At 45.4% G+C, this 23,780-nt stretch overlaps 1 protein-coding gene across 2 annotated transcripts in view; it reads left to right on the forward strand.

Annotated features, from left to right (window-relative positions):
- The first annotated feature begins 375 nt into the window (after positions 1 to 375).
- LMX1B (LIM homeobox transcription factor 1 beta) overlaps positions 376 to 23,780 on the forward strand; it is a 115,519-nt gene continuing 92,114 nt past the window's right edge. For both annotated transcript variants that reach the window (XM_068656960.1, XM_068656961.1), the window contains exons 1-2: positions 376 to 925; positions 1,311 to 1,497. In XM_068656960.1, coding sequence (XP_068513061.1) covers positions 787 to 925; positions 1,311 to 1,497 — 326 coding nt within the window. In that variant the 5' untranslated portion in view covers positions 376 to 786. The remainder of the gene's footprint in view (positions 926 to 1,310; positions 1,498 to 23,780) is intronic.

Genomic DNA, 23,780 nt, shown 5'->3' on the forward strand with positions numbered 1-23,780 from the left:
CCGCTCGCCCCAGTCCCGGTCCCAGCCCCGGCCCCGGCCCCAGCCCCAGGCCCGGGCCCCCGGCGGCGCGCCCCGGCCCCGCGCGCTGCCTGCGCGCCCCGCGGCCGCCCCGAGCCGCCCCGGGGGTGCGCGGAGCCCGCCCGCCCCGCGCCTCGGGCGCCGCCGCGCTTCGGGGGCTGCGGGGGCCCGCCGGGGCCAGGGCACTATTTGACGTCGAGGAGACGGATCACCGCGGCGCAGCGATACGGCGCGCACCAATGGAGTTCAAATGTCAGCAAGTTTGAGGAGGGGTGAGGCGCCGGGGGGTGTGTTCCTCCGCCGCGGCCCCTTCTCTAAACGGCGCGGCTCCTCGGGACGCCGCATGGCACATGGGCTGCGGAGCGCCGGGGAAGCCCCGCCGCCCCGCCCGGCCCCGCCGCGCCGCTCCGCCCGGCCCCGGCCCCGGCCCCGGGAGGGCCCTCCGCGGAGGGCGTGGGGCTCCGGCGCTCCCGGCGAGCAGGTGACAACGCGGGCTGCCCTGCGCCGTGTGCGGAGCATGTGCGCGCCTGTGTAGCACGGGCTGCCCCCATGGGCAGCGGCGCCGGCTCCTTCCTCTGCCCCCCGTCTCTGGAAGTTCAGGCAGGAAACGCTCCTCATGTCTCCCAGATAAAAATAAAAGCGACTCCCTCATCCCAGCAACAGAGTGTCCCAGAGCTCGGCCAGACGCGGGGCTGAGCCGGCCCCGCCGCCCGGCAGCCCGTCTCCCCCAGCCGCCCCGGAGCGCCGGGCAGCGCCGCCGCCTGCCCCATGGATATTGCAACAGGTCCCGAGTCCTTGGAAAGGTGCTTTACGCGGGGCCAGTCGGACTGCTCAAAGATGCTGGACGGTATTAAAATGGAAGATCACCCTCTGCGCTCGGGTCCGGCCACGTTAGGAGTGTTACTGGGTGAGTTGCTGCTCGTTTCTCGGCTATGCCAAAAAGCAAACCCTGCTGCTCCCCCGGCTCCGCTCGGTGCCCGGGGCTGCGCTCTGACGGAGCCCGAGCCCGGCTGGCTGCGGGCTGAGCAGCCTCGCCCCGGGCTGCAGGCGGGCGCGGAACTCTCTAACTGACACTTGTGGGGCGCAGACCTGGAGACGGCCTCGCTCGCCCCTGCCGACGTCCGAGGCCGGCCGAGCTGCGCTGCCCGCCGCTGCCCGACTCCGGGCGCCGCGGCGGGGCCGGGGTCGGGGCCGGGGCCGGGGCCGGGGCCGGGGCCGGGTGGGAGAGCGGCGCGGGGCCGGGGAGGCGCGGGCCCGTCCCGCCGCTTCACGCCGCTCTTTGCCGTTCCCAGGGTCAGACTGCCAGCACCAGGCCGTGTGCGAAGGCTGCCAGAGGCCCATCTCGGATCGGTTTCTGATGAGGGTGAACGAGTCCTCCTGGCACGAAGAGTGTTTGCAGTGCGCGGTGTGTCAGCAAGCCCTCACCACCAGCTGCTACTTCCGGGACCGAAAGCTCTACTGCAAACAGGACTACCAACAGTAAGAACACTCCGTGCGTCCCGCCGGCCTGGCCCGGCTCAGCTCGGCCCGGCCCGGCTTGGCAGGGCCCGGCTCTGCCCCGCGGTGCCCGCCGGCGGCGAGCGAAGCCCTGGCAGCGCGGCCCGGCCCGCCTCGGAGGCACGCTGCGAGACTCGGAGCGTGTTTCTGAGCGGGCCGCCTTTGGCAGCTTCCCACCGCGACCGTGCGAACGCCCAGAGCCCCTCAGGGACGGGGGGCAGCGCCCGTGCCGCGGGCCCGGGGCTGCTGTGGGTGGCGGCCCCGGCTAGCGGGGACCCTGGCGCCGAGGCGGAGCGGCCGCCTGGAAATTAACGTTGCAGCGAGCGGCGCTCAACGAGCGTTGAGCCAAAATGTCCTTCCGAAGGGGGAGCTGCCCGCCGCGGGCTTCGCAGCGCTTGGACCCGTTGCGGTCCGGGGTCCTGCGGTGCCGTCGGAGGGGGGCGGCGGCGGCTCGGCTCGGCGCGGGGCGGCCCGGCCCGGCCCGCCGGAGCTGTCGCCACCTGGGCTGCGGAGGCACCGCAGGGCCCGTCCGCCCGCCCGGGGTCGAGCCCCGTCTCGCCGGCGCCCCGGAGCTGCGCGGGGCCAGCCCCGGCGGCCGGCCCGCGGTTAGTGCCGGCCGCGCCCGGCGCCGCGCAGGGAGCCCGGCGGCGCGGCGCCCCGAGCGGGCGGTGAGCGCCGGGGTCCCCGCGCGGGGCTCGTCGGGGCCGTCGGGGCGCACCCGTCGGGGCGGGACCGGGCGCGGGGCGCCCGTCGCCGGCTGCCGAGCCGCTGTCTGGGCGCGGAGGGCACGCGGGCGGCCGTGCCCGCGGGTCCTGGCCGCAGGGTCTGGCGCCGGCCGAGCCTCCACGGCAGAGCGAGCGCGGCGCTGACTCTTTCCTCCCGCGGCCGGGCGCTCGCCGCGCTTTATTTTATTTACACTTTATCCCCCAAATGTCAGGCTTTGTCGGGAAAGCGGCCCCCCGCCGCGCCGTGTCCTTGTGCGGAGACAGAGCTCCGGCCCTGCGTGGCGTTTGTCCTCTCCTGCAGAAGCCCACTTCATGCTTGTCACCGAAATTGAGGATCCTTTTTGTGCCGGGAGGGGGGCGAACATGGGCACTTCAATCACTAGGACATAATATGGCTCTGCTAGAAGTCTGGCAACAAACAAAGAACAACAACTATTGGTTTGCATCAACTTTTGTCAGGCATTCAGCAGGCTTCCAGAAAGGCCTGAAGTGGCTTAGTGGCAACAATGTGCATTTCATAGCTACAGCATGAAAATCCATCTCCATGGAAACTGGTAGTAAATGCTAACATGACATGCTGAGTATAAATATTGTTAAGGTTATAACTCTTGTATAAATGGCCTAGATAAATGTCCCCCTGTTTAGGAATTACAACAAAACGTGTTATTTCATACTGCAGCCCTTACCAGCAAGCTATTAAAGAATCTTCCACAGTCCTGGGTACTTCACATGAAAGTAGACCCGAGTTTGCCTCAGCTAGTTTGCTGCAGTCCTGCCCTTGTGGGGACTGAGATTTTAATGATATTTGTATTTTCTCTTGCTTGTATTTGGGAAGAACCTTCACATACTTTGTCTTTTACTTCTACACAAAATGAAATACAGCCGACTAGCTAGAGTGGTAGGTCGATGAAAAAGTTTTGCCAGTGTAGGTAGTATTACCTTTGATATTTTTGTTAATTAAGAAAGAATTTAAAATAGCGTTTAGGCTACCTAGAAAAGCATTATTTGGCAATGTAATTATTTATGTTTATTATAAACAAATGTACCACTTTGGTCCTATCTTTAGTTTATGTAAAATAAAGGAGATTATTTTGTGAGTTAAAAAGCAAGATAATAGAGTACTGCTTTGTAAAAAAAAAAAAAAAAAAGTTACTGACTGAAAATAGAAATGTAACTGGTTCAGAAATTTCCATATTATCAAAAGTGTCCCATTGTATAGGGGGAAATGGGGTAACCAGGCTGACGAGCAATAAAAAGATATCAACATGTTAGCCTTTGTTGAATCCCAGCACCTAGTGTGACATTACATGATAGCCTGCTGTGTGTGCCCCTAAGGACTGACAGCAGAAGTTGCTCATGGAAAGGGGAGGGGAGACATGGTAAATCAAAATTTGTTTTCTCTGAAATTTTATTAGCCCAAAAGAGCAAACGTGAAACTATGCTGAAACTGTTTGCATGCTTTCCCTGTCTGTAATGTTTTAGGCTTAGAGAAACATTCTTTTATGATAGCTAAAGTATAGAAATATCTATAAAGACATGAAAACTATTTTCACGGGCTGTACGATGCAGATGATCAGTTTTATCGGTAAGAGTGTGGAGGGAGGAGTGAAGCGGGGAGCAAATCGTGCAAGTCATCTCCAGCATGCTAGTACAACCGTCATCCAAGTCTGTAGCGTACCATGATGTGTAACACCTATGTGCTAGGCAAATGTGCTTTGGAGTGCAGAGGTGAAACAGTACCAGTACAGAAGAAGACAATATCAGTAAAATCAGGTGCTTTCTGTTATCCTGAATCCTATTTACAGATCTCTAGAAAATAAAATAAGAGGGAGAATAAAGATTACTTAAATATCTTAGTTACTGAAATTAGCTTTAAATAGATTTTTCTGTATGTAGTAATGTAATTTAAAGGTCAGATTTCTCCAGAACTCCCAGGACTATAATCAAGTGCTGTGTGTATATCTTTGGAAAACTGATGTCTCGTCTTTCTAATGAAAGCAAGCTTCTGATGGGTCAGATATCAGACCTTAAACCTTTCACTGGGTCAGGAACGATTACTGCCCATCCTTGGATGAGGGCATTTCACATTAGGGGGGGAGGGTAAAAACATTTTTTTTTCCCTAATAAAAATGCTGGCTATTTGAAGCTACCCCTATGCTTGGAATGTTAGAATAAATCCTGGGGGAGGTGGATTAGTGGCCCAAGCATGGTTTGAAGTAGTCAGAGGTGCCTGATAAATGTAATTTATTACAAAAATATCTGGTTTATCGTGGGACCAGTCTCTACGCTATGCATGAATTTTACACTCCTCTTACAGAATGCAATTCAACTTTTTTTTTTTTTTTCATGAGTACATACTGGTCTTTTGATTTTACATGAAGTATTTATTTTGCTGAGATGTAATATTTTGAGGGTCACTGTACATTTGATTGCAAGGCTTTTAAGGAAAAATACAGAGCAGTACAATGGCACCAGGAAAGCTGACTTTTTGCAAGCCTGCGTCAAACAGAATCCCTTTGATTTTAATGAGAGCTTTGCCAAATTGCAGTATTGTTGCACATTTGGAACCTCACACTTGCACTTTTTTTTCTAAAAAAGAAGTTTTCTTTCTGATAAACTGAAGCCTTCAGAGTGAATGTTTCTCAAAAATAGGTGTTTGGCAGTAATTATTTTCAGGTTATTTGCTTAAATTAATTTATTTATTGTATCTCTCATAACACTGCTTCATGCTACAAGGCATTAGTAATTAGAAATATTACATATATTTTTCATTTTCATTTCTGTATTTATTTTTTTTTTGGTGTGTGTGCGTGTGTGTGATTATGCTTTTCTGCTTTTTTTTGTCTCACTACTGAGTGTTACATAATGATTTGCTCTAGTTATTGATGATATTTAAAAATATAAATTACATGAATAATAATTACTTCAGATTACATTTTTACGTATGTAAGTAATAAATACAATTTCTAGAAAGTTCCGTATTTTTCTACCATTGAAAATAAAGGCTGTGGAGGGGGTCATTTATTCAAGGAATAGGGTAACAATCACAATTCATATTTCATAATTTTTCATCTATGCATTTTAAGTTTTGTCCAGGGTAAGAAAGAGAAATATTTAGATTTTTGTTAGATTCTTCAAGATGTGTCAGGCATTGTTTTAGCGTCATTGTTGGATGCTATTAATAAAAGTACTTTCCATGTATTTCTGGTACATATTGATACTGTTCTTCATCTTTCGGTCCTTTCTTGCCTGTGACTCTACTTTTTATGTAAAATCATCATGGAGCAGCATGTACCTAACAGAAAGGAAACAAAATGCTGTGGAACTTCTTTGCTGTGTGTAAATGTTAATCTCTCTAGATTCTGGAAATTCTATCACGAGTGTAATACTGAGACTTATGTTTCCCAGTTCTTTTGCATTTTATATTCAAAATATAAAAGCTTCCTATTAGTAAATGTCTCTAATTTTCATGAATGTTATTTTTCTTCCAGAGAGAGAGAGTGAGCATTTCTGTCATGAGAGCAGGCTGTGGAATGTAGGCAGAATTCGTGGTACAAGAGGTGACTTGAGCTCTCAGATTCTGCTACACGCAGAATGGGTAATACTGTTTACTAACAGGAAGATTTTATTTGTTTTCAGTTTTACATATTTTTTAAACCGAGGAACACCAGATTTATTGTTATGTTCATCAGTACAATTGTTTGTCATCTGAATTCGGTAAAATTTTGCAGAGCAGTGGTGTCCCAATCCACTCCATTTGCCTCTTGTATTAGACTGTCTCTAGTCCTTGTGAATGTGTCATTAGGAAATAGCATAAAACTGATTGAAACTTAGCGATGAGGAGTAGCACGAGCACATACCCAGGACATAGAGTAATGAATAAAGTTATGTCATCCACTAAAAATGCTTTTAAAAGTGTCTGAAATACTCTGGCATTTTTTTTTTTCTGAAAAACCAAATGTTCCTGCATTATCAGACGTATCAGCCCAATTAAAATGTCTTTGTAAGATCAGACTTTACTAGCACCTCAAAACAATTCCAAAAGCAGGAGTGTTACAGAAATATAACTTATTTCTGCAGATAACATCAGCAGAATAGCCAGAGATTGGGCAGAACCCCCTCAAGACCCCCTGTGTCAGCAGGAATTCATCTCCTTGCAGCACGTAGAAGAGGTTGCAGAGGAGATAACTGCACAAGTTTTGAAATGGCACTGGACCAACAGAGCCAGCAAAGAGAACGGAGTTTGGTTAGAAGTTTGAATAAATAGTAGCAGAGATATGGAGTGGAATATGTTTTAAGAATTTGGGGATATATTTTGGTTTCCTTCAACAATCATGGTAAACTTACTGGACAAAATAATTACAACAGTTATACATAAATTGTACTTATCCATGGTAGAAAATGATAGGGAAGAACTTTTTGCAACATAGGCAATATGCAATTAGATTAATAAGAGGATAATTTATAATATCTAACTTCCATCCTTAGAAGAAATAATAAACGTGATACACACTGTGAAAATTTCTTCACTAAAATATATAATAAACAGGAGTATTTTGTATTCTGCTAAGAAATCACATCTATTATTTGTTGGCCTAACATTATAAGCTAGTTCAAAGGCATACATTACACCTTTTCAACTATTAGTAATATATCATGATGAAATGTCTGGATTATAATGTATTTTCTTAGATCAATTACGTTATTAGTGTATTTCACTTCTAAATGTATATCTTCCTTGCCTCTGTTGTGGAGCAGCCTATAAAGCATGATATGTCTTAAAGCACTTACTGCTCTTGTGATCTTTAAAAGTTGGGGCATATTTAATAACAGTTAGAGTCTGCTTAAATTAGTCAGATAGTTGGGAAGAAATTTTCAGGGAAAAAAAAAAAAAAGAGTATTTTTTCATAATGTATCTGTTAGTTTTATTTTTCATTCCAGACAAAATCCACAAAACTCAAATATATACTAAATCTGTTTTTCTTCCCTACTGTTCTTGAAACAAGAATTGATTTCATTTTGTTTAATATCTCCTTCTACTGGAATGAAGAATGCAGCAGATAAAGTAAATTATTAGTCATGAGCCTGAGTTCCCTACATACTCACAGTACAAGTCAGTGGGAGATTAGAGTGCACAAGAAAAGAGGATGGGGCCTTCAGTGGGTATAATGAAATACATACTTAAAAACAAACATGCTTGCTGTCCTGCATTGTGAAATGAGTGTGTACACGCAGTTAGGCGCAGAGACATACACACACACACCTCCCACCCCAGTACCCATACACAAAGAAGCTCATAGACTTCTGCTGACATGCTCAGTGGGGTAATTTTGGGGGGAAGACAGGATTAGTAAAATACTTATGCTCAGTGGGGTAACTTGAGGGGGAAGAGAGGATTAGTAAAATACTTCATTTTTCTTATCATTGTTAGGCTGAAGAGCCGACGACTACATTTTATGTTTGGTTTACACAATACTTTTTGGGCTGTTGGTTCTTGTGTCAGTTTTGGAAGAATGTGGTGTGTAAATGTTATAGTAATATTTCAAGATTTCACAAATTGCATAATGTTCAGATTCACAAAAATACTGAATTTTAAACCCCAGCAAAATGGAAAAGAATGTTACAGTATTTTTTAAAAAGGGTGTTTCAGGTCAAAAGACATACTTGCAGGAAAAAAAAACAACCAGACAAACAAACAACAAAAACAAACAAACAAACAAAAGCAGGGCTAAAGCCTTCTTTTTGTCTGCATTATTTTTTCTTGTATGATAAGTCACGTTATTGCTCAAGTAAGGTAAGAAAGCAAGCAAGTAAATAAATAAAATTGTGAAGTGAATTGTACAGTAATCTCCAGTAAAGGTAAACAAGCCATGTATTACTCTTGGATGGTTTAGTGTGGTGGAAAGATTTTTTTTTGGCATGATTTGGGGATGATTGCATTACTCAGGAGGCAAAGATTGACTCATGATGAAATGACAGTGTCTTGTTCATTACAAAATATCAAAACTCCACATTAGTTCTGAAACAAAGAATAAGTTTAGATGTATGTAACAGTGCCATGTGAACCTTGACAGCTGAGCCACTGGCAGCCAAATTCTGAAATTAGAGGAGTTACCATGGATTTACATGAGTGCAATTAAGAACACAAATTTCCTTTCTTTAACTGAATTGGATAAATATATCAAGTGAGCAGGGAAAGAGTATTCAATATACACCTTGTAGACCTACGTAATTGTGGTATGCTGTATCTAACGCTGTTACTTAAAACAGATTTTAGCTTAATAAAAATGTTAGATTTATTTATTTATTTTAGAAAACAGAAGTGTTTTCTGAATTAAGACACTGTAAACATGTAACAGGGAGGTAAGATTATTTTGCAGAGAACTTTAACAGCACTGGTAATGTTTAGGGATAGAGACACTACTTCCACTAGTAACTAAGTTAAAAAAAAAATCACATGAACAAATTCATATCTAATGTAAAATAAATCCTGAAAGTAAAGTTAGACTTCTGAATTCAAGAATATAGAGCATGAAAGAAAAAAAATGAAAAAAAAAAAAAAATCAGGTAGAACAAGCTGACCTTTGGTTTTAAATATAATGTTCTTTGGAGTTTATAACATGCATGCCAAAATAGATCCAAATATCTGAGCCTTGCTTGCCATGTTCAGCAAAAGTATTCGCCATTTCTAGATGCTTCTTTAAATTCAAAATAAAATGATAAAATTGAGGCAGATTTTTTTAATTTTTATTTTTATTTTTATTATTATTATTACTATACTTGCATTTTCTTTAAGTTCCTGAACTTGCTTTGGCTAGACTGATGCTCCTCAGATGAAATTTTGTCTTGCTTTTGTTTTACCTTTTGGTATGCCTGCAATTGCTTTGAACATATGTTGACAAACTTGTCCAATTGCTCTGACTAAAGCAGTCACAGAGATCAGATCCAGCCACTGGCATCAGCGAGTTTTATAAAAAGTAAGGCAAATTATTGTGCTGAAGTGATGTGAGGAGCAGATGGGGATTTCTGTTCCCTGGAAGTGAGCAGTCAGTTGTCAAAACTGCAAAATAGGCTCTGATTCTTACCAAACAAATTACCAATAACAAATATTGTCTCCTTTTATACAAACAACACATACATAGACTATGTGTTGCCATTGCCCTTTATTGGATATTGAATGCACCTTATAAGTAGAAAGCACCATGTGTGGCAAATTATGCCGTTTTAATAGAGATTATATAGGAGCTAACCCTTTAAGGTATCTTGTATGCAACATTAAGTATACACTGTCTTTAGAAGATAAAGTGTTCAGATCAGTATTACCAGAGGAACTCAGGATCTGTTACAACTTTTCAAGACTGAGATGGAAATCTACCAGCCCAGCTAAAACCTACCTGCATGTTTCTTATCGCGATGCTCAGACTGAACAGAGGAAATTTTACTCTCCTTTCAAAAACTATTTGCCGTGGGCAACTGAACAAGGAGACATTTGCGAGATTGTATTACAGTAAAGGAATTGTTAATATGATTAATTCCAGTTTGTTATTTTGTTGGTTTTGAAAATTTACAGTGATCTTCATTATAGATACAGCAGAACTGATACAGCACAGTTTGATTAAATGCCCTTTAATATCACCACAGACAAGGAATAATATATTTCTTAGGAACTTTATAAGGGTTTATACTCCGGTGTTTCTGTAACAAGCCAACACATTTACAGAAGACACTTGTCATGGAGGTCATTTGCTTTGTTTCCAAAACATACTACATATTTAATTTAATATGCAAAAAAATTTTCCTTTGCAAATGTTGACATGAACTTGTGAACATGCAATTCCTATTGACTTCAATGAGAGCCATCCTTGCTCATCAAAGGATAGAATTTGGCTCTTGATTTTACTGCAATCAGTATATTATTTATAATGTACAAGCATGCACATGCACTCTCCCAGTAAGAGCTAATAGAATTTATGTGCACATGCTGAGGACCAAATCCTCCTGGTAGCTGTTTAGGAAGTTTGTTTTCATGTGTTTGTTCCTTAGTGTAACCTGAATCAGCATTCACCGATTACAAACACAAAAAAAAACAGAACTAAAAAAAAAGAATAGAGGCTTTTACATAATCGTCTACACCAATGCTATTTTTCACAGTTCTTACTACTACTACTACTACTACTACTACTATTATTATTATTATTATTATTATTATTATTATTATCATCATCATCATCATCATAGGAAGCAAGCAAATTTGAATTTGCAGAAAAAAAAAAAAATTAATAATCTCCTAAAGCATTTATTAGAACCAGTGATTACTCATCGTTCCATCAGACTGACTCAAACATTGCTACTTCTTGCAGTAGTTTCTCTTCAAAAATTAAGCACTAATGCATTCCTTGTATATTAGAAAACATGTTTCTTACAGAATGTGCATGTGACACATGTGACTGCGAATAGTGTTTGTTCTTCAGAGGTCAGGCTCGGCAGAGCTCTGGGCATCGCTGACTTCCACAACCAGAGCTTGGGTCACCAGGAGCTCTGCAGGACCAGACCCTTAGGCTGCCGCGTGATACGTGCCAAAACCCATTAGTGAGAAAGGTTACAATTGTCATTAACATCCATTCCACAGAACAGTTGTTTTCAACCTGTGTGATCCTATCCTTTGACATAATCAGCTTGCCTACAGCTAGCATTTTTCTATCACCTGATAGAGCCTACTCCTTTAACTTCCCCCTGGAAACAGCTTCTCTGATTCCTTATTTTCTGTCTTATGTCACAACTTTAATCCAGTTTCATGGGAGGGAGGGTGTTTGCTGAGGTTTCTTTTGATAATGCATGTGAAATGAGACAAGTATTTAATTCTGTATTGTACAGAACAGGCTTATTAGTAAATCAGAATAAAGCACGGTAGGAAACCAGGAAACTAAGTGACTCGCAAAACACACAAAAAAATGCAAAACAAAACACTGAAATGACCACAGAATAGGCAAGCTGCCTCCAGTTGGTAGAAGCTTTGGTGCAGTAGGGTACAGCTTTATGTGGTAGTCTGGTAGCTCCAGCACTACCCATAAATATTCAGGATTTTCTGCAGACATTTCTTTGTAGTTAATGATCAGTGTTAAGCAACCTCTACTGCAACAGCTCTTCATTTATATATTTTAGCAATGCTGTGCTCTCAGAACTGTGGTAGATCTTGGCCAGGAGCAGGACAACCTTCCTGTCTCTGTGAACCTTGTAGTGAGCTTTTAACGTGGTCAGGAGCCACAGAAGGGATGATTGCAGATGCTGCAGGGAGCTGTAGGAGGACATTGAGCTGGGAGGAGTGAGTGATGCCTCCAGATACCCATGGTCCCGCTGCTGTAGCACAGCCTGGAGCTGGCTGGGCTCACAGCCTTGTTTTCACCTGATTTATTTCTTCCAGCAGCTGGGGATGTAGGCTACCTAGTCCATCCTCCCTGTCAGTCAAATGATGTATTCAGGGTGCTGGAGCTGTGCTTGAGCTGCTCATGAACTGCATGTAGATCAAAAGCCCCCAGCTTGGCTTCTCCAGGCTGCGGCAGGGGAGCGGGAGCCGTGTGGGCACACAAGTTAGTGCACACTGTGCATTTGGGATGCGGTCACACATGCTGTCTGTTCAGAGGTGTCTGCATGGTCATTGGGATGTTTGTGTTTCTGACTCTCCGTGAAATAAAAATGATCCTTCCTCCCCTCTGACCTGGATATTAATAATCATGGCTTGCCAACTGAATTTCGTCTCTATGAAGGTTTGTACAGGCAGGCTTGATTCAGTACCTATCTGTTGCACTTTTGGAGAACAGTCCTCATGCTGCTGGAGCATGTAGCAGGCTGTGGCTCTCGCTGAGGTCAGCAGTGCATTCCTGATGCAGCTGTCACTGGCACATGAAGTGCTCCCTGCATGAGGCTGCTGATGCTGTCAGGTCATTGGCCCCCACAAGGGCCTGGGCTGGCAAATCCTCCCTCACAGGGCTCCTTAAGTAACAGCTTCTTAAGGAGCTAACTTCCCTGGCAGGCAGTGGCTTGCAGTATCATGTAAGTCCAGTCTACCTGACAGCAAGTATCTAGAGAGAGCTTGATGGAGCTGTTCACTGCAGTTTTTAGGAATGGGGCTCTTCATAGGCCAAAGCTGCCCCAAGAACCTTGTTTGACGTTGTGAGTTGTCCTCACAGTTGGATCTTGGCATGGGCTTCATCTGGCGACGGTGAAGGTTTTGCACATGGAGCATGACCCCATGGGTCAGCTTCCCCTCGTGCTAGAGCTGATGAAGAAAGTGTGATGGGGCCCTACATGAATGCTCATACCAGCAGTAAGGCTTTAGAAATCCATCCTTTTCCTTCACTAAATGGCTTGACAATGACAAGCTCCTATTCTTCACAACTCTGGTGGCTCTGTTGTCCTTCACAAGCTGCTTGTCTTCTCTGTGCTTATGTGCACTGGGGAAATGGAAATGTAATAATTCTAGTGCTTCAGTCAGCTTCTGATTATTAATGATTAGACTCCAGAATCATAAAGGAAGAAGATATAGAGAAAGAAACAGCAAAACCTGCCCCTGTGCAGAGCCAGTCTGTCCCAAGTCCCAGTGAATGAGTTTTGCATCCCACGCGTAGCTCTCTTGCAACTGTAGAAGAAAAAATTCCGAAGTGATTCTACTGATAGTAACTTTATGGCACGTCAATATGTTTTTTGTTACATGCAAACAATCACAGAGACTCAGACCCGGGGGAATACATGCCTTTCCGTGTTTTTAAATGGCTTTTTCTCGCTTTTAGGTTTTGGTGCTTTAAGCACCAAGTACTAACAGAAGGTGGTCAAGGAAGACTCGGCGAAGGTCAGCGAACCAACGCCGTACGGAGCAAGCCCCCAGGCGGGCCGCAAGTAGAACTTGCGTTCGCAGCTGGGGAGGGAGCGGGGCAGGGGCTGCAGGACCTCTGCTGCCGCCAGCCCTGCGCCGGGGGGTGCGGGCCCCGCCGCGCTGCGCAGCGGGCACCGGGGACGTGCTGCCCGGCGGCTGCGCCCGGCAGCACGCGAGGAGGCAGCGGGCCGCCCCGGCCGCCGTCGCGCCCTGCCGAGGGCCGCCGGTGCTGCGGGCGGCTGTCCCGCCGTCGGCGGCCGCGGGAGGGCCGCGGGGCTCGGGCTCGCCTCTCCGCGCGCCCCCATCCTCGGCGGGCGCCGGGCCTCGTCCCGCGGCTCGGAGGCGGCCCCGAGCCGAGCGGCGGCCCCGGCGGGGCGGGCGCGGGGAGCGCCGGGCGCCGCGCCCCGGCTGCGGCGGCTGCGGAGCGCGGGCTCCGCGGGGCCCGAGCGCGCTGCGGGGCCCGGCCGCGGGGTGCGGGGTGGAGGGCCGGGGCCGGGGCCGGGGCCGGGGCCGGCGCCGGGCCGGAGGCGCCGCCGCCCCCGCCGGGGCGCGGTGCTCCCCCGGCCGCGAAGGGAGCGGTCCCGCGCTCCCGCTGCCGCCGCGCCCGGCGGCGATGCCGCTCGCCCGAGGACCCAGAGCGGAGGCTTCGCAGCGCCTGGATGCTGGCTCGCTCCCGTTTACACGCGCTGCCGAGAACAACTGCGTACTTCGTTGCGTCTGTTCCCCCGATTTTCCCGAGCTGCGACGTTGCTGTGCACACATTTCACCTTACAAAAATCGCGAAGGGGCGACAGTACCGGTGTGGTATCCGCGTGCAGTTTATGTTGGCGTTTGCATTGGCACTGATCCCTGCACCAGATATGACAATGACCTGTGTGCACTCTGGTTTGTACTTGTACAAAGACAAGCGATGCTGTGGTTTCGTACAGCTGGGACACAACGATAGGGGTACTTGTAGTACAAAATACAGGTTCTTATTAAGAGCAATATATGAAGCATTACAAAATTACAAATGCAGTGAAAATATTTGAGGGAATAAATGGAATGTGAGATGTTGCAGCAATGCTATCGCTGCTTGGCATCATGGGTTTCAACCTGCCTGGCTTTGTGGTTGGAGCTGTAACACACAAGCGAGCCAGCCCATAGGAGCAGAAGGTGTTGCTGCCAGCAGCCACATTGTTCGTGGAGGGACGCAAGTATGGTGCTGCAGCTGCTGCACCGTGGTTACTCCTGGTTGTCACTGCCTGGTGGGAACCACGGTGGGAGGGCTCTGCATGGAGGACGTGGGGTTTGTCTCACAGCTGCAGCTTGCCACGTGCCCAGCTCTGGGGGAGGTGACGCATGTCCAGCTGCTTGCGGGGGTCTCCGAGCTGGGGGGCACATCCCGTCTGAGCGGAGCAGCCAGTGCTGGCAGGGTAAGCAGCTCCTGTTAGCTTGGCCCTCAGAGCCACGCTGCCTCAGCCTCCCTGCCCGTGCCTGGGCCAGTTCCCCAGCATGGCTTTGTGGGTGTGGAATAAATTAGCCTTGATGGCGCCTGCATTAATTTTATGTGGGAGAATCCCCAGCGATTCCAGGGCAATTAAAGGGAGAGGAGCCTTGCCCAGCACAGCTTCCTTCCCATCCAGCCGCCACTCCTGCTCAAGGAGATGGGAGGGCTGAGTGATGGGCTGCACTTGGTGCCCTGCCACCTGCCTATTGGCTGCAGTCAGAGCAGGGTGGTCCACGGCCCATAGGGGCCACGCTCCTCAGCTGGGGCAGGCAATGGGACTGCACAGTGGCTGAGATCAATAAGCTGATGCTCGTGTTACAGAAAGGATGTAGAACAAGCCCAAGGCAAGCAAGCTGTCTTCCTTTCATACATGTTCCATGAATACTGGTTGTCTAGTATAACTGAAGCCTGTTTGTGGCTTTTTTTTTTTTTAACTTAAAAATTCAGCTCATATTTTGGCGGGGGTTGTCTGAGTGTGTAGCGGATACATTCAATGACAAGAGCTGTAACAGTCAGTTTGTTGGATGCCACAATTAAACCTCAGCTTTTTCTCCCAGCCATTTGAAAGCCAGTGACAAGTTGTCACTCAGGCAAGAATACATACAAACAAGGTCAGTGCATAGCCCCCAGATCCTAACAATGTGATTTTCATCACCTTACCAGTCTTTGGGGAGTCTTCAGCTCCCATCTGGAAGTACCTTCAACCCTTTCCAGCTACGGATCTTGAAATAACGAGAACAGAGAGAAAACCAAAATTACATGGAGTTTATTGCCATTTCAGAAGGGAAAAAGTGTTTGAAAAAGTTTATTCAGGAAGCCAGGGGAAGTTAAGTGGGAGACATTTGCCATTTCATCAGTCTGTTGGTGATAGCCATTCATGTCATAAATGGCTTGTGTCATTTGATGCCAAAAATAACACAATTTTCCTCCCCAAAGGCCTATAGGGTTTTTTTTGCAATAAATGTTTATTTGTTAATAATATACTTTAAACAGCCCAGTCTTGACCTCAAGTCTCCAAAAGAATCCATCTTCTCTCTGAAAAATCTTACATAGTTTGTGTAATTTTTTCTGGGAAGGTGTAATTGATGGTGCAGTGAAGGGTAGTGTGTTTGCTTTAACTACTGCAGCTGCGTGGATTAACTGTTTATAAGGGCCTACTGTGCTTTGAATGGCAACTTTCTTAGATTTCAAGCCATAATTGACAGCACTTCCTAATGGTTTTGTGGATTTGCTTAAGTTTGGTCAGTAAAAATAAATTTCTGCATTTAGCTCACTCATTGTTCTTTTCTCCTGGCTGTTTTGAAATCTTTTAAACGTTTCTTTGTGATAATTCTGTTTCATTGGTTAGCCTACAAAGTGCAGCATTTCAAATGGAGATGACTGATACAACTACCTTGTAGATCTGAGCTTGGGTTTGGTCTAGTTCCACATCTTGTGTTAATTTCAGAAGGAAATGTAATAGAAATTTGGGTACATAGCAAATAACCTGTATGCAAATATTTCTGACAGGTTTTCTCAATTTAGTTATTTGGAGTCTCTACAGTTTAACACAGAACTGATAGGTATTAAATAGATGCAACTAAATATTTGAAAACTTAAAAAAGGATTTTGTAAATATGCTTAATGTAGAAACTGTTATATTGAGGAAAAAATAGTAAGTCAGGTAGTTAATTTATAATATCTTACACTGGTTTGATATTGTCTTCCCAAAAGCTGGAGTTAGACTTCCCCTGGCAAAGCGTTTGTGGAATGTCAGTGGTATGTGATCTGCAGCCCAGTAATCTAACAATTGTCTTTTCATTAAATTACCAACTACCACTGATTTAACCAATCATGTTTTTGTTCTACTATCTACCACTCTGATCCTTCTCTCTTATGATTTTTATGTAAATTTTTACTAAAAACAAAAACAAAACAAAAACAAACAAACAAACAAAAACAACAAAAAACAAACAACAAAACAAAGTATTAAGACACTTGTCAGATTTTTTGCTCGTTCTTAAATGCAAATGGGGTTTTCTTGAAGAAATACATAGGCCTTATTTTCTTTAAGAATAACTGACCTATGGAAGAGAGTTACACATTTAATTTCTCAAAGCATTTCAGCTTAAAGTGCTAGTTTGTTGTCAGTCAGACAGGCACTTGGATAAAATAAGGAACAGTATGTATAAAATGAATGGAATTTATTTTTTTCTTTAAACATTTTGCATTTGTGAAGCTAAATTATTTGGATAGTATGCACGCTCAGGTACTTTATGTAAAACTTACTTTAGTGGGACTCTGTGCTGCTAAATGGCACCAGTAGTTAACAGAGAGTATGTTTGCAATGCATTAATTGCAACAAGTATACAGTGATTTTAAAAAATATATTTTTTGAGAAGCACAGCTTCTAGCTTGGCTTGTCATCCTGCAATAATAAGGTGGTTAATTTTACCCAGTTTCTTCAGCTGTTTACAAGGTAAAGTTACACACACAACTAGTTGAAGAACTAGGGTCTTAAGATAACTAAACTGCATGGCAAATGCCAATTTACTTCCCAGAGGTATTTTCGGGGGCAATCTAAGCCACTGTAACCTGAACAACTCTCCTCTTCTGTTGCTGGGAAAGGCTTGTCTTGTCTTTGTGTCCAGTTTGATTTTTGCAGGACAGACTTCTTGACCTTAAATTTAGCCTCTGTTGGATCAGTCCTGTTAAAACAAGATCAAGTCCAATCTTTCTTTCCCAATTTGAAAATATTTAGAAAATAAGTTTAAAACTTTTCACAGCTTCCTGCCATCCTGCTGCTTCTGGCACTGCTGGTGAGTTCGAGCCAGAGCAAACAGCCCTGCTGCTGCTGGTGGGGGCTGCTCCCTTGGGGCCCCATGGTGTGCATGGGGCTGTGGCGGCTCTGTGGCCTGGGGGTGTTTGCAGCCCAGCAGTAACGGCAGCCAGCATAGCTTGTCCTGTCTGAGGAGCGGAGAGGAGAGGTGCATAGGGTGTGCCTCAGCCTATGAGCATGTGAGCTGCCATAGCAGGCGCTGCATGCAGCGGTTTGTGCCCCACTGCTGACCAGCCTGGCCATGTGGCCTGCCTCGCTCATCTCCCAGTGGTGTGCGTGACGGCCTCCAGTGACACAGAGTGATATCTGGGCTGCCTTGGGAATGCTGGGGGACCACGCATGAGGACACGAGTCCTGTGGTTGCCTGGGGGCTGTGCTTGGCATGGTCAGGATGCATGTGGGCTGCTCACAGTGCAGCCATGTGGCTGCGTGGATGTCCAGCTACAGCATGCCCAAGGACAGCTGTGCCACAGCCTCTGCACTAGTGCTATGGGTCAAGCATCCTGTCGCTCTCCTCTGTCCTCAGAAGGCAGCACTGTTCAAACCTCATGTGCTTCCTCTCAGGCATGGGAGAACTTCCATGCTGCCAGGGCTCCTCTGGTCACTCTGGCCTGTGTGTCATGGGCTGGACCTGCCCTGTTTCTAGCCAGACGGCTGTGCTCCCTGGCTTATCCCTATGGGCACCAGTGATGTCTCTCCAGGTCCTTCCAAGGCAGTGCACAGTGACTCATGCTGTCAGCATCGGCTGCCTGTCTGTGAAACCAAAAAGAAATCTGAAATTGGCTGAGAGCAAAACAGCCACATCTCTAAGGCTAACATGGATTTGCCACTTTAAGAGGATATTAAAAGTCCTCCTTTGTTATACAGAGACTGGGCTTTGCAATTTTGCAGTCTTTTTGCCAGCTTACTTTTGCTTAAAAGCAGCTGACATAACATTTACCTTTATCCTTGTGCATGAGTATTCCTGCTAATTAATTCAGTAACTTTTGACCTTTTGTTTAAAAGCTAACAATTGATGGTGTTCTGAAGACACTGCCATCCTTCAGGATGCTTAGTCATTCATTTATTATGAACATAGCTGTAGCGTGATGGCTTGCATCTTTGACCTGTTATATTCTTGTAATAGCTAACATTAACAAAGTCAAATGGACAAATGAACAAGAGGAAAAGAAGAAAAGCAAAGGGGCAATTAAATGTAACTTTTCATCAGGAAAAGGATTTCACTGGTTTATCTTCTAATAAGATTATGTCACCGACACAAGTACCTAGAAGCCCTTGATTGACAGCCTCCTGTACTTTTATCAGGCAGTGTGACACTAAACCTCAGGACCTTTTGTCCGATAGAGTGAGCTCACGGAAACTTGCCATCCTAATCCCCTTATTCATGTCAAGCACAGAAAAGAAGTCCTGATCAGATGGCACCTTACAACAGTGTCACCTCCACCCCCTCATAGCTGGATGAACATTGGACATCTCCTGCTTAGTTCTCTGACTGCACTTTGCTCTGTTAGAGCAGAGAGCTCCTGCCTACTGTATTACACATTCCCACTCCTGATTGCTCTAAGTTGTGTATTACATGTTTTTGATGTATCATGCCTTGCACTGCTATGAATGACTTGCATTTTCTGTCCTACTTGCATCCAGGGGAAGCTGGATATGTGGTGCAGAAAATCCCAGCGGGATGATAGGAAGATTCTTAGGCTAACTTTTTGCATTTTAATTTTATTAGCATTTCTCAAAATAAGGAAAGACCTTTAGGAAGGTATTTCCTTTCCCTTCATGCATTTAAGACTATGTAGGGAGATGAATCACTCAGCTTCTACAAATTTTCTGTTGAGAGAATGGAGTAAGTAGAACTAAAAACAAATGATCTTTTCATGAGTGTAGGGTCAACATGAGGTGCAAAATATTGTTATTGTTTAGTGGCAATTGTTAATAGGTTTAATATTTGTCCAAAGCTCAGAACAGACTTCTATGTAGTCCTCAAGGTATACCTCAAGGATACCTATATGATTTGTTCCTAAGTGTTGTAGAAGTCAACAATTCATCCCAATAGATGGTATTATAAGTTTCATAGCTCCAGCTCTTTCTCAGTTGTAGGAATTCCTTTGTGCATATCCCTGCAGTAACCTATTTCGAGTAGGGGTTCCCTGTGGTGCTTTATTTACTTGTCCAACTGTTTGGAAGTCTGTTAGTCTAAAGATCAGATGCTCTGAAACAAATCTTATTACTTTAACCAGCTCTGCAAATTCTTCTTTCTGCATTTTTATTGACTTCTCTTCAGCTAGAACTAATACATGTGCAGCAGGTGGGCAAGCATGTCTCTCAAAGTTTAGCCTCTCAGATTTAACATGAGAAACAAGAAATCTTTTTGTTTTTCTTGGAAAATGTGGGAAACCACAGGTATTTGAAGAGTTGCCCCTTTAGTGAATTTGTGAAATTTATACTGGTTGCTGCAATTTTTGAAACAGAAATCTGGGAAATTTTAAAAGAATGCTGTATTCTGGTGTATAGATATTTTATTTTATTTTATTTTATTTTATTTTATTTTATTTTATTTTATTTTATTTTATTTTATTTTATTTTATTTTATTTTATTTTATTTTATTTTATTTTATTTTATTTTATTTATTTTTTTTTTTTTTCCTTTCATTCAGCCTGGCACTACTGGTAGAGATACTTCAATTAATTTGCTTCAAGCTAGTTTACTCAGCACTACTCACCAGTCTTAGTTTTAGAAGGTGTGTCCAGCTCCTCTGTATTTTTCATCTTTATGAACATTTTTTAGTAAGTTTAGATGTTAAAAGTCAGTGCTAATTAAGTGTTTTAAGAAATTATCTTTCAGGAATTCCCCTTCCCCCACCCAGTCTCCTGGCGACCTTGTGCTCCCCTGTCTGAGCACACATCTGATATGCAGGAAATAGCTGCATCTCCCATGGCACTTAGCTTCAGCAGATATCAAAGTCCTTTACAAAGCGACTTGCCCAGGGTTCCTGCAGGCTGGGGCCTGTCCAGGGAGCCCTCCTCCCTGGGACACACCATTTCCCATGTCTTCTGAGGACCTGGGTAGTACCAGCCATCAGGATGGGAAAATTCCTGTCTGAGGTGCACAGAGTAGTTCAGCACTGTTTCCTTTAGATTTGTTTGTTCCACCTTAAACATCAGTGGCTTTTGTCTTACAGTGCAAGCAAATGAGAATGTACACTGCATTGTTTAAAAAAAAAAAAAAAAAAAAAAAAACAGCAAGCAAAGGAATCTGGAAAGTAGTGATGCTTCCCTTTGATCAGAGGTCTGGAACACCTTTTCTGTGAAGAAAGGCTGAGAGAGCTGGGGATCTATCTTCAGCCTGAAGAAGAGAAGGCTCCAGGGTGACCTCACTGCAGCTTTTCAGTACTTAAGGGGGTCGTATAAAAAGGGTGGAGAAGGACTCTTTACTCACGTAGATAATGATAGGACAAGGGGGAATGGTCTTAAGCTAAAAGAGGGTAGATTTAGATTAGACATTAGGAGGAAATTCTTTACTCGGAGGGTGGTGAGGCACTGGAACAGGTTGCCCAGAGAATCTGTGGATGCCTCATCCCTGGAGGTGTTCAAGGCCAGGCTGGATGGGACCTTGGCCAACCTGATCTAGCGGGTGGTGTCCCTGTGTATGACAGGGAGGTTGGAGTTAGATGATCTTTGAGGTCCTTTCCAACTCAAGGTATTCTATGATTCTATGATTCCCTTCAGCAGAGCATGTTTTCTTTGAATGCATAACTCTACTCAAATCTCAAAATCTGTATCACTTTGGTGGCAGTCTCTATAGTGAGGAAAGGACTGGATGAAGTGATCTGAAAAAGAAAAATATGTATATATATATCCATTATATAATCAGTAAGGCTGGTGAAGGACTGTCTATAAAATGCCTGTAAACTTTTAAGGTCAGTTAACTAATAGCTGAATTGTGGCAGAGAGTGTGATGTCAGTGTGCTTGGGGAACAAGTCTTAGTAAAATTGTAGACAGTCTTAAAATCAGTAGACAACTGATTTTTCAAAGAAACCCTCACTTAAATGCAAGAACAGGAGTATCTTAACATAAGAGAAATGTTAAATGCAAACCAAAAGAATGCAGTAAGAGGCTGTGAATACTTCAGAAACAATCACTTCAGAAAACCATCTGAAATGCTATTTATCTCATGGATATGGCATGAAATGTTGAGGCTCTTCACTGCACCAATTTGTGCATACAAGGCAGTAGCTCAGTCACTCACGGTTCCTGGTAGGATTGCATGTAGTAAAAACTAACAGGTATGTTTTATAAAGAAGCAGACAATGCAACATTTTCTGCATCCACCAGAGATAAGCAGACCTTACAGTCCGCAGCATGTCCTGCAGCTTTATAAAACAGCCCATCAGATCTGCTTGACATGTCTTGCCCATCTCTTGAGCAAGCGGGTCAGTAAGCAGGGGAGGCAGCAATCCACCCACACGAGTGTGGGGAGGTGCTGCTGCATTAGCAGCACTTGATGCTAAAGCACTCTCATTGAAAGAAAAATAACTTTTGTTTGGGCCAAAAAAAAAAAAAAAAGAAAAACCTTTGGGGGATTGAATTTCAGAGCCTCCCTGCCTTTCTCTCAGCCCCCTCCAAAGGCTGAAATGATTTGTGTGTGAGGGCCTGTGACCCAGGGAGGCATCGAACAGCAGAGAAGGGAAACACTTGGAGTTCAGAGGGACAGTGGGTCTTGATGACCGGCATAAGACAATGCAGATGTTTCAGATCAGGAGGTCACCGATGATGACAAGAAAAGGCCCCCAAAAGCCTACATGCTTGGTTCTTTTCTACAGTCCTTTTTTATTTTCCTTGATGCCACACCTTGAAGTATTACATTTTTAGGACTTATCATAGAAGAATCTCTGGGTTTATTGTATTGGATAGCTCTGGAAAGTAGGGTGGGATTTTAATTTCTCCCTCAGGAGTCCATTACAAGGTGTGTGCCATGGGTGTTGGTGGTGGCCGAATGCACCCGGTCCTGCTGCCTCCTGTCCCAGTGGCAGCTGCAGAGCTGAGCCATGTGTGCTGCAAGCCCTGACAGTGGCCCATGAAGGAGGATTGTCTGCAATAGGAGTAGAGCCAGTGGAGGAATGGTTTTTGGACAAGAGTCCAACAATAACTGCATGTCCCATTGCCTTGTCTGATATAAACAGAGATTTCCTGGAAGGAGGACAGATTCTGGGACAAGGAAAGAAAAATACTGGCAGAGGGAAGGAGGAGGAGAAATTGTTCAGGATCCTAATCCAGCAGTAGGTCTGCTGAGTGTCTGTGTGCCGATGTCCTTTGTGTTTCTGCACATGGGAGAACTGGAGAGAAACCTGAGCCTTGGTCCTGATATGTGGGCCCAGCCTGTGTTAACAGCCAGTGAGAAAGTACCTCAGCACCACAGGGCTGGAGATTAGTTCAGATTTTATGTCTGGGCTGTGCTGTGAAAACAGTGTAGCAACATTATATACATAATATTTACATGAGCAAGAGAAGAATGGCGTGGCCTGCGGTGTCCAAGCTGGGGAAGCAGTCCCTGATTGAAGGCTTACCACTCCAGTAACAGCAGACAGCAGCACTGCTGTGTTTAGGTGCGTGCTGATGTCTGTGGGTTCCCCAGAGCCACGGGAGAAGTCATGTCCATGCTGCCTGCTGGTAGCACTGGGTATGGGCTTGCTTTACTGGGTTCATGGAGTCTCTTCTTCACCAGTAAATCCCTGAATTACATGTTGGCAGGGAGGAGAGAGGAGAAAGATGTTAAAAATACTGTTTGCTTAAAAAATATGTATAGTCTTTTGGTTTGAGGGGGTGCAGAGGTTGTACAAGGTCCTCCCTGCATCTTCCTAGGAAGAGGAAGGATCCCCATGTCCATTGCATGCTGCAGCAGGAGGTGAAGAAGGAGCTGTGACAGAGCCGGGCAGAGCTACCCCCTGCTGCTGCTGACCCCAGTGCAGAGCCCAAGCGTGTGCTCCAGCCCCAGCCTGTCACCGCTGCTCAGGGCACTGCTGCAGAGCACTGCCTGCGCCCCAGAGCAGCGGCAGCAGCAGTAGATTTACTTCTTGGCACCGCTGCAAGAGGGACTCTGGCTGGAGTGCTTCCCGCAGATGCTGCCAAGATGGAGCCTGGCAAAAGAGTTAGTTTCCTAACTGTGACAAATGCCTGCCTGAAAAAAATGTGTCTTTATTTACAAGTGTTGTGTTCAATTAGCCGTATGCTTTGCAAAAGCTATCTTGTCCCTCTAACAGGCTACCCTGCAACTTGAACCACTCCTTCTCAGAAAAAGGCTAGATTTTTTTTTTTTTTTAATGTTTAGGAATTCTATATTTCTGGTGTGCCACAGCTGCCCA

This window comes from Anas acuta, chromosome 20 (genome assembly GCF_963932015.1).
Source record: "Anas acuta chromosome 20, bAnaAcu1.1, whole genome shotgun sequence".
Classification (NCBI taxonomy): Eukaryota; Metazoa; Chordata; class Aves; order Anseriformes; family Anatidae; genus Anas; species Anas acuta.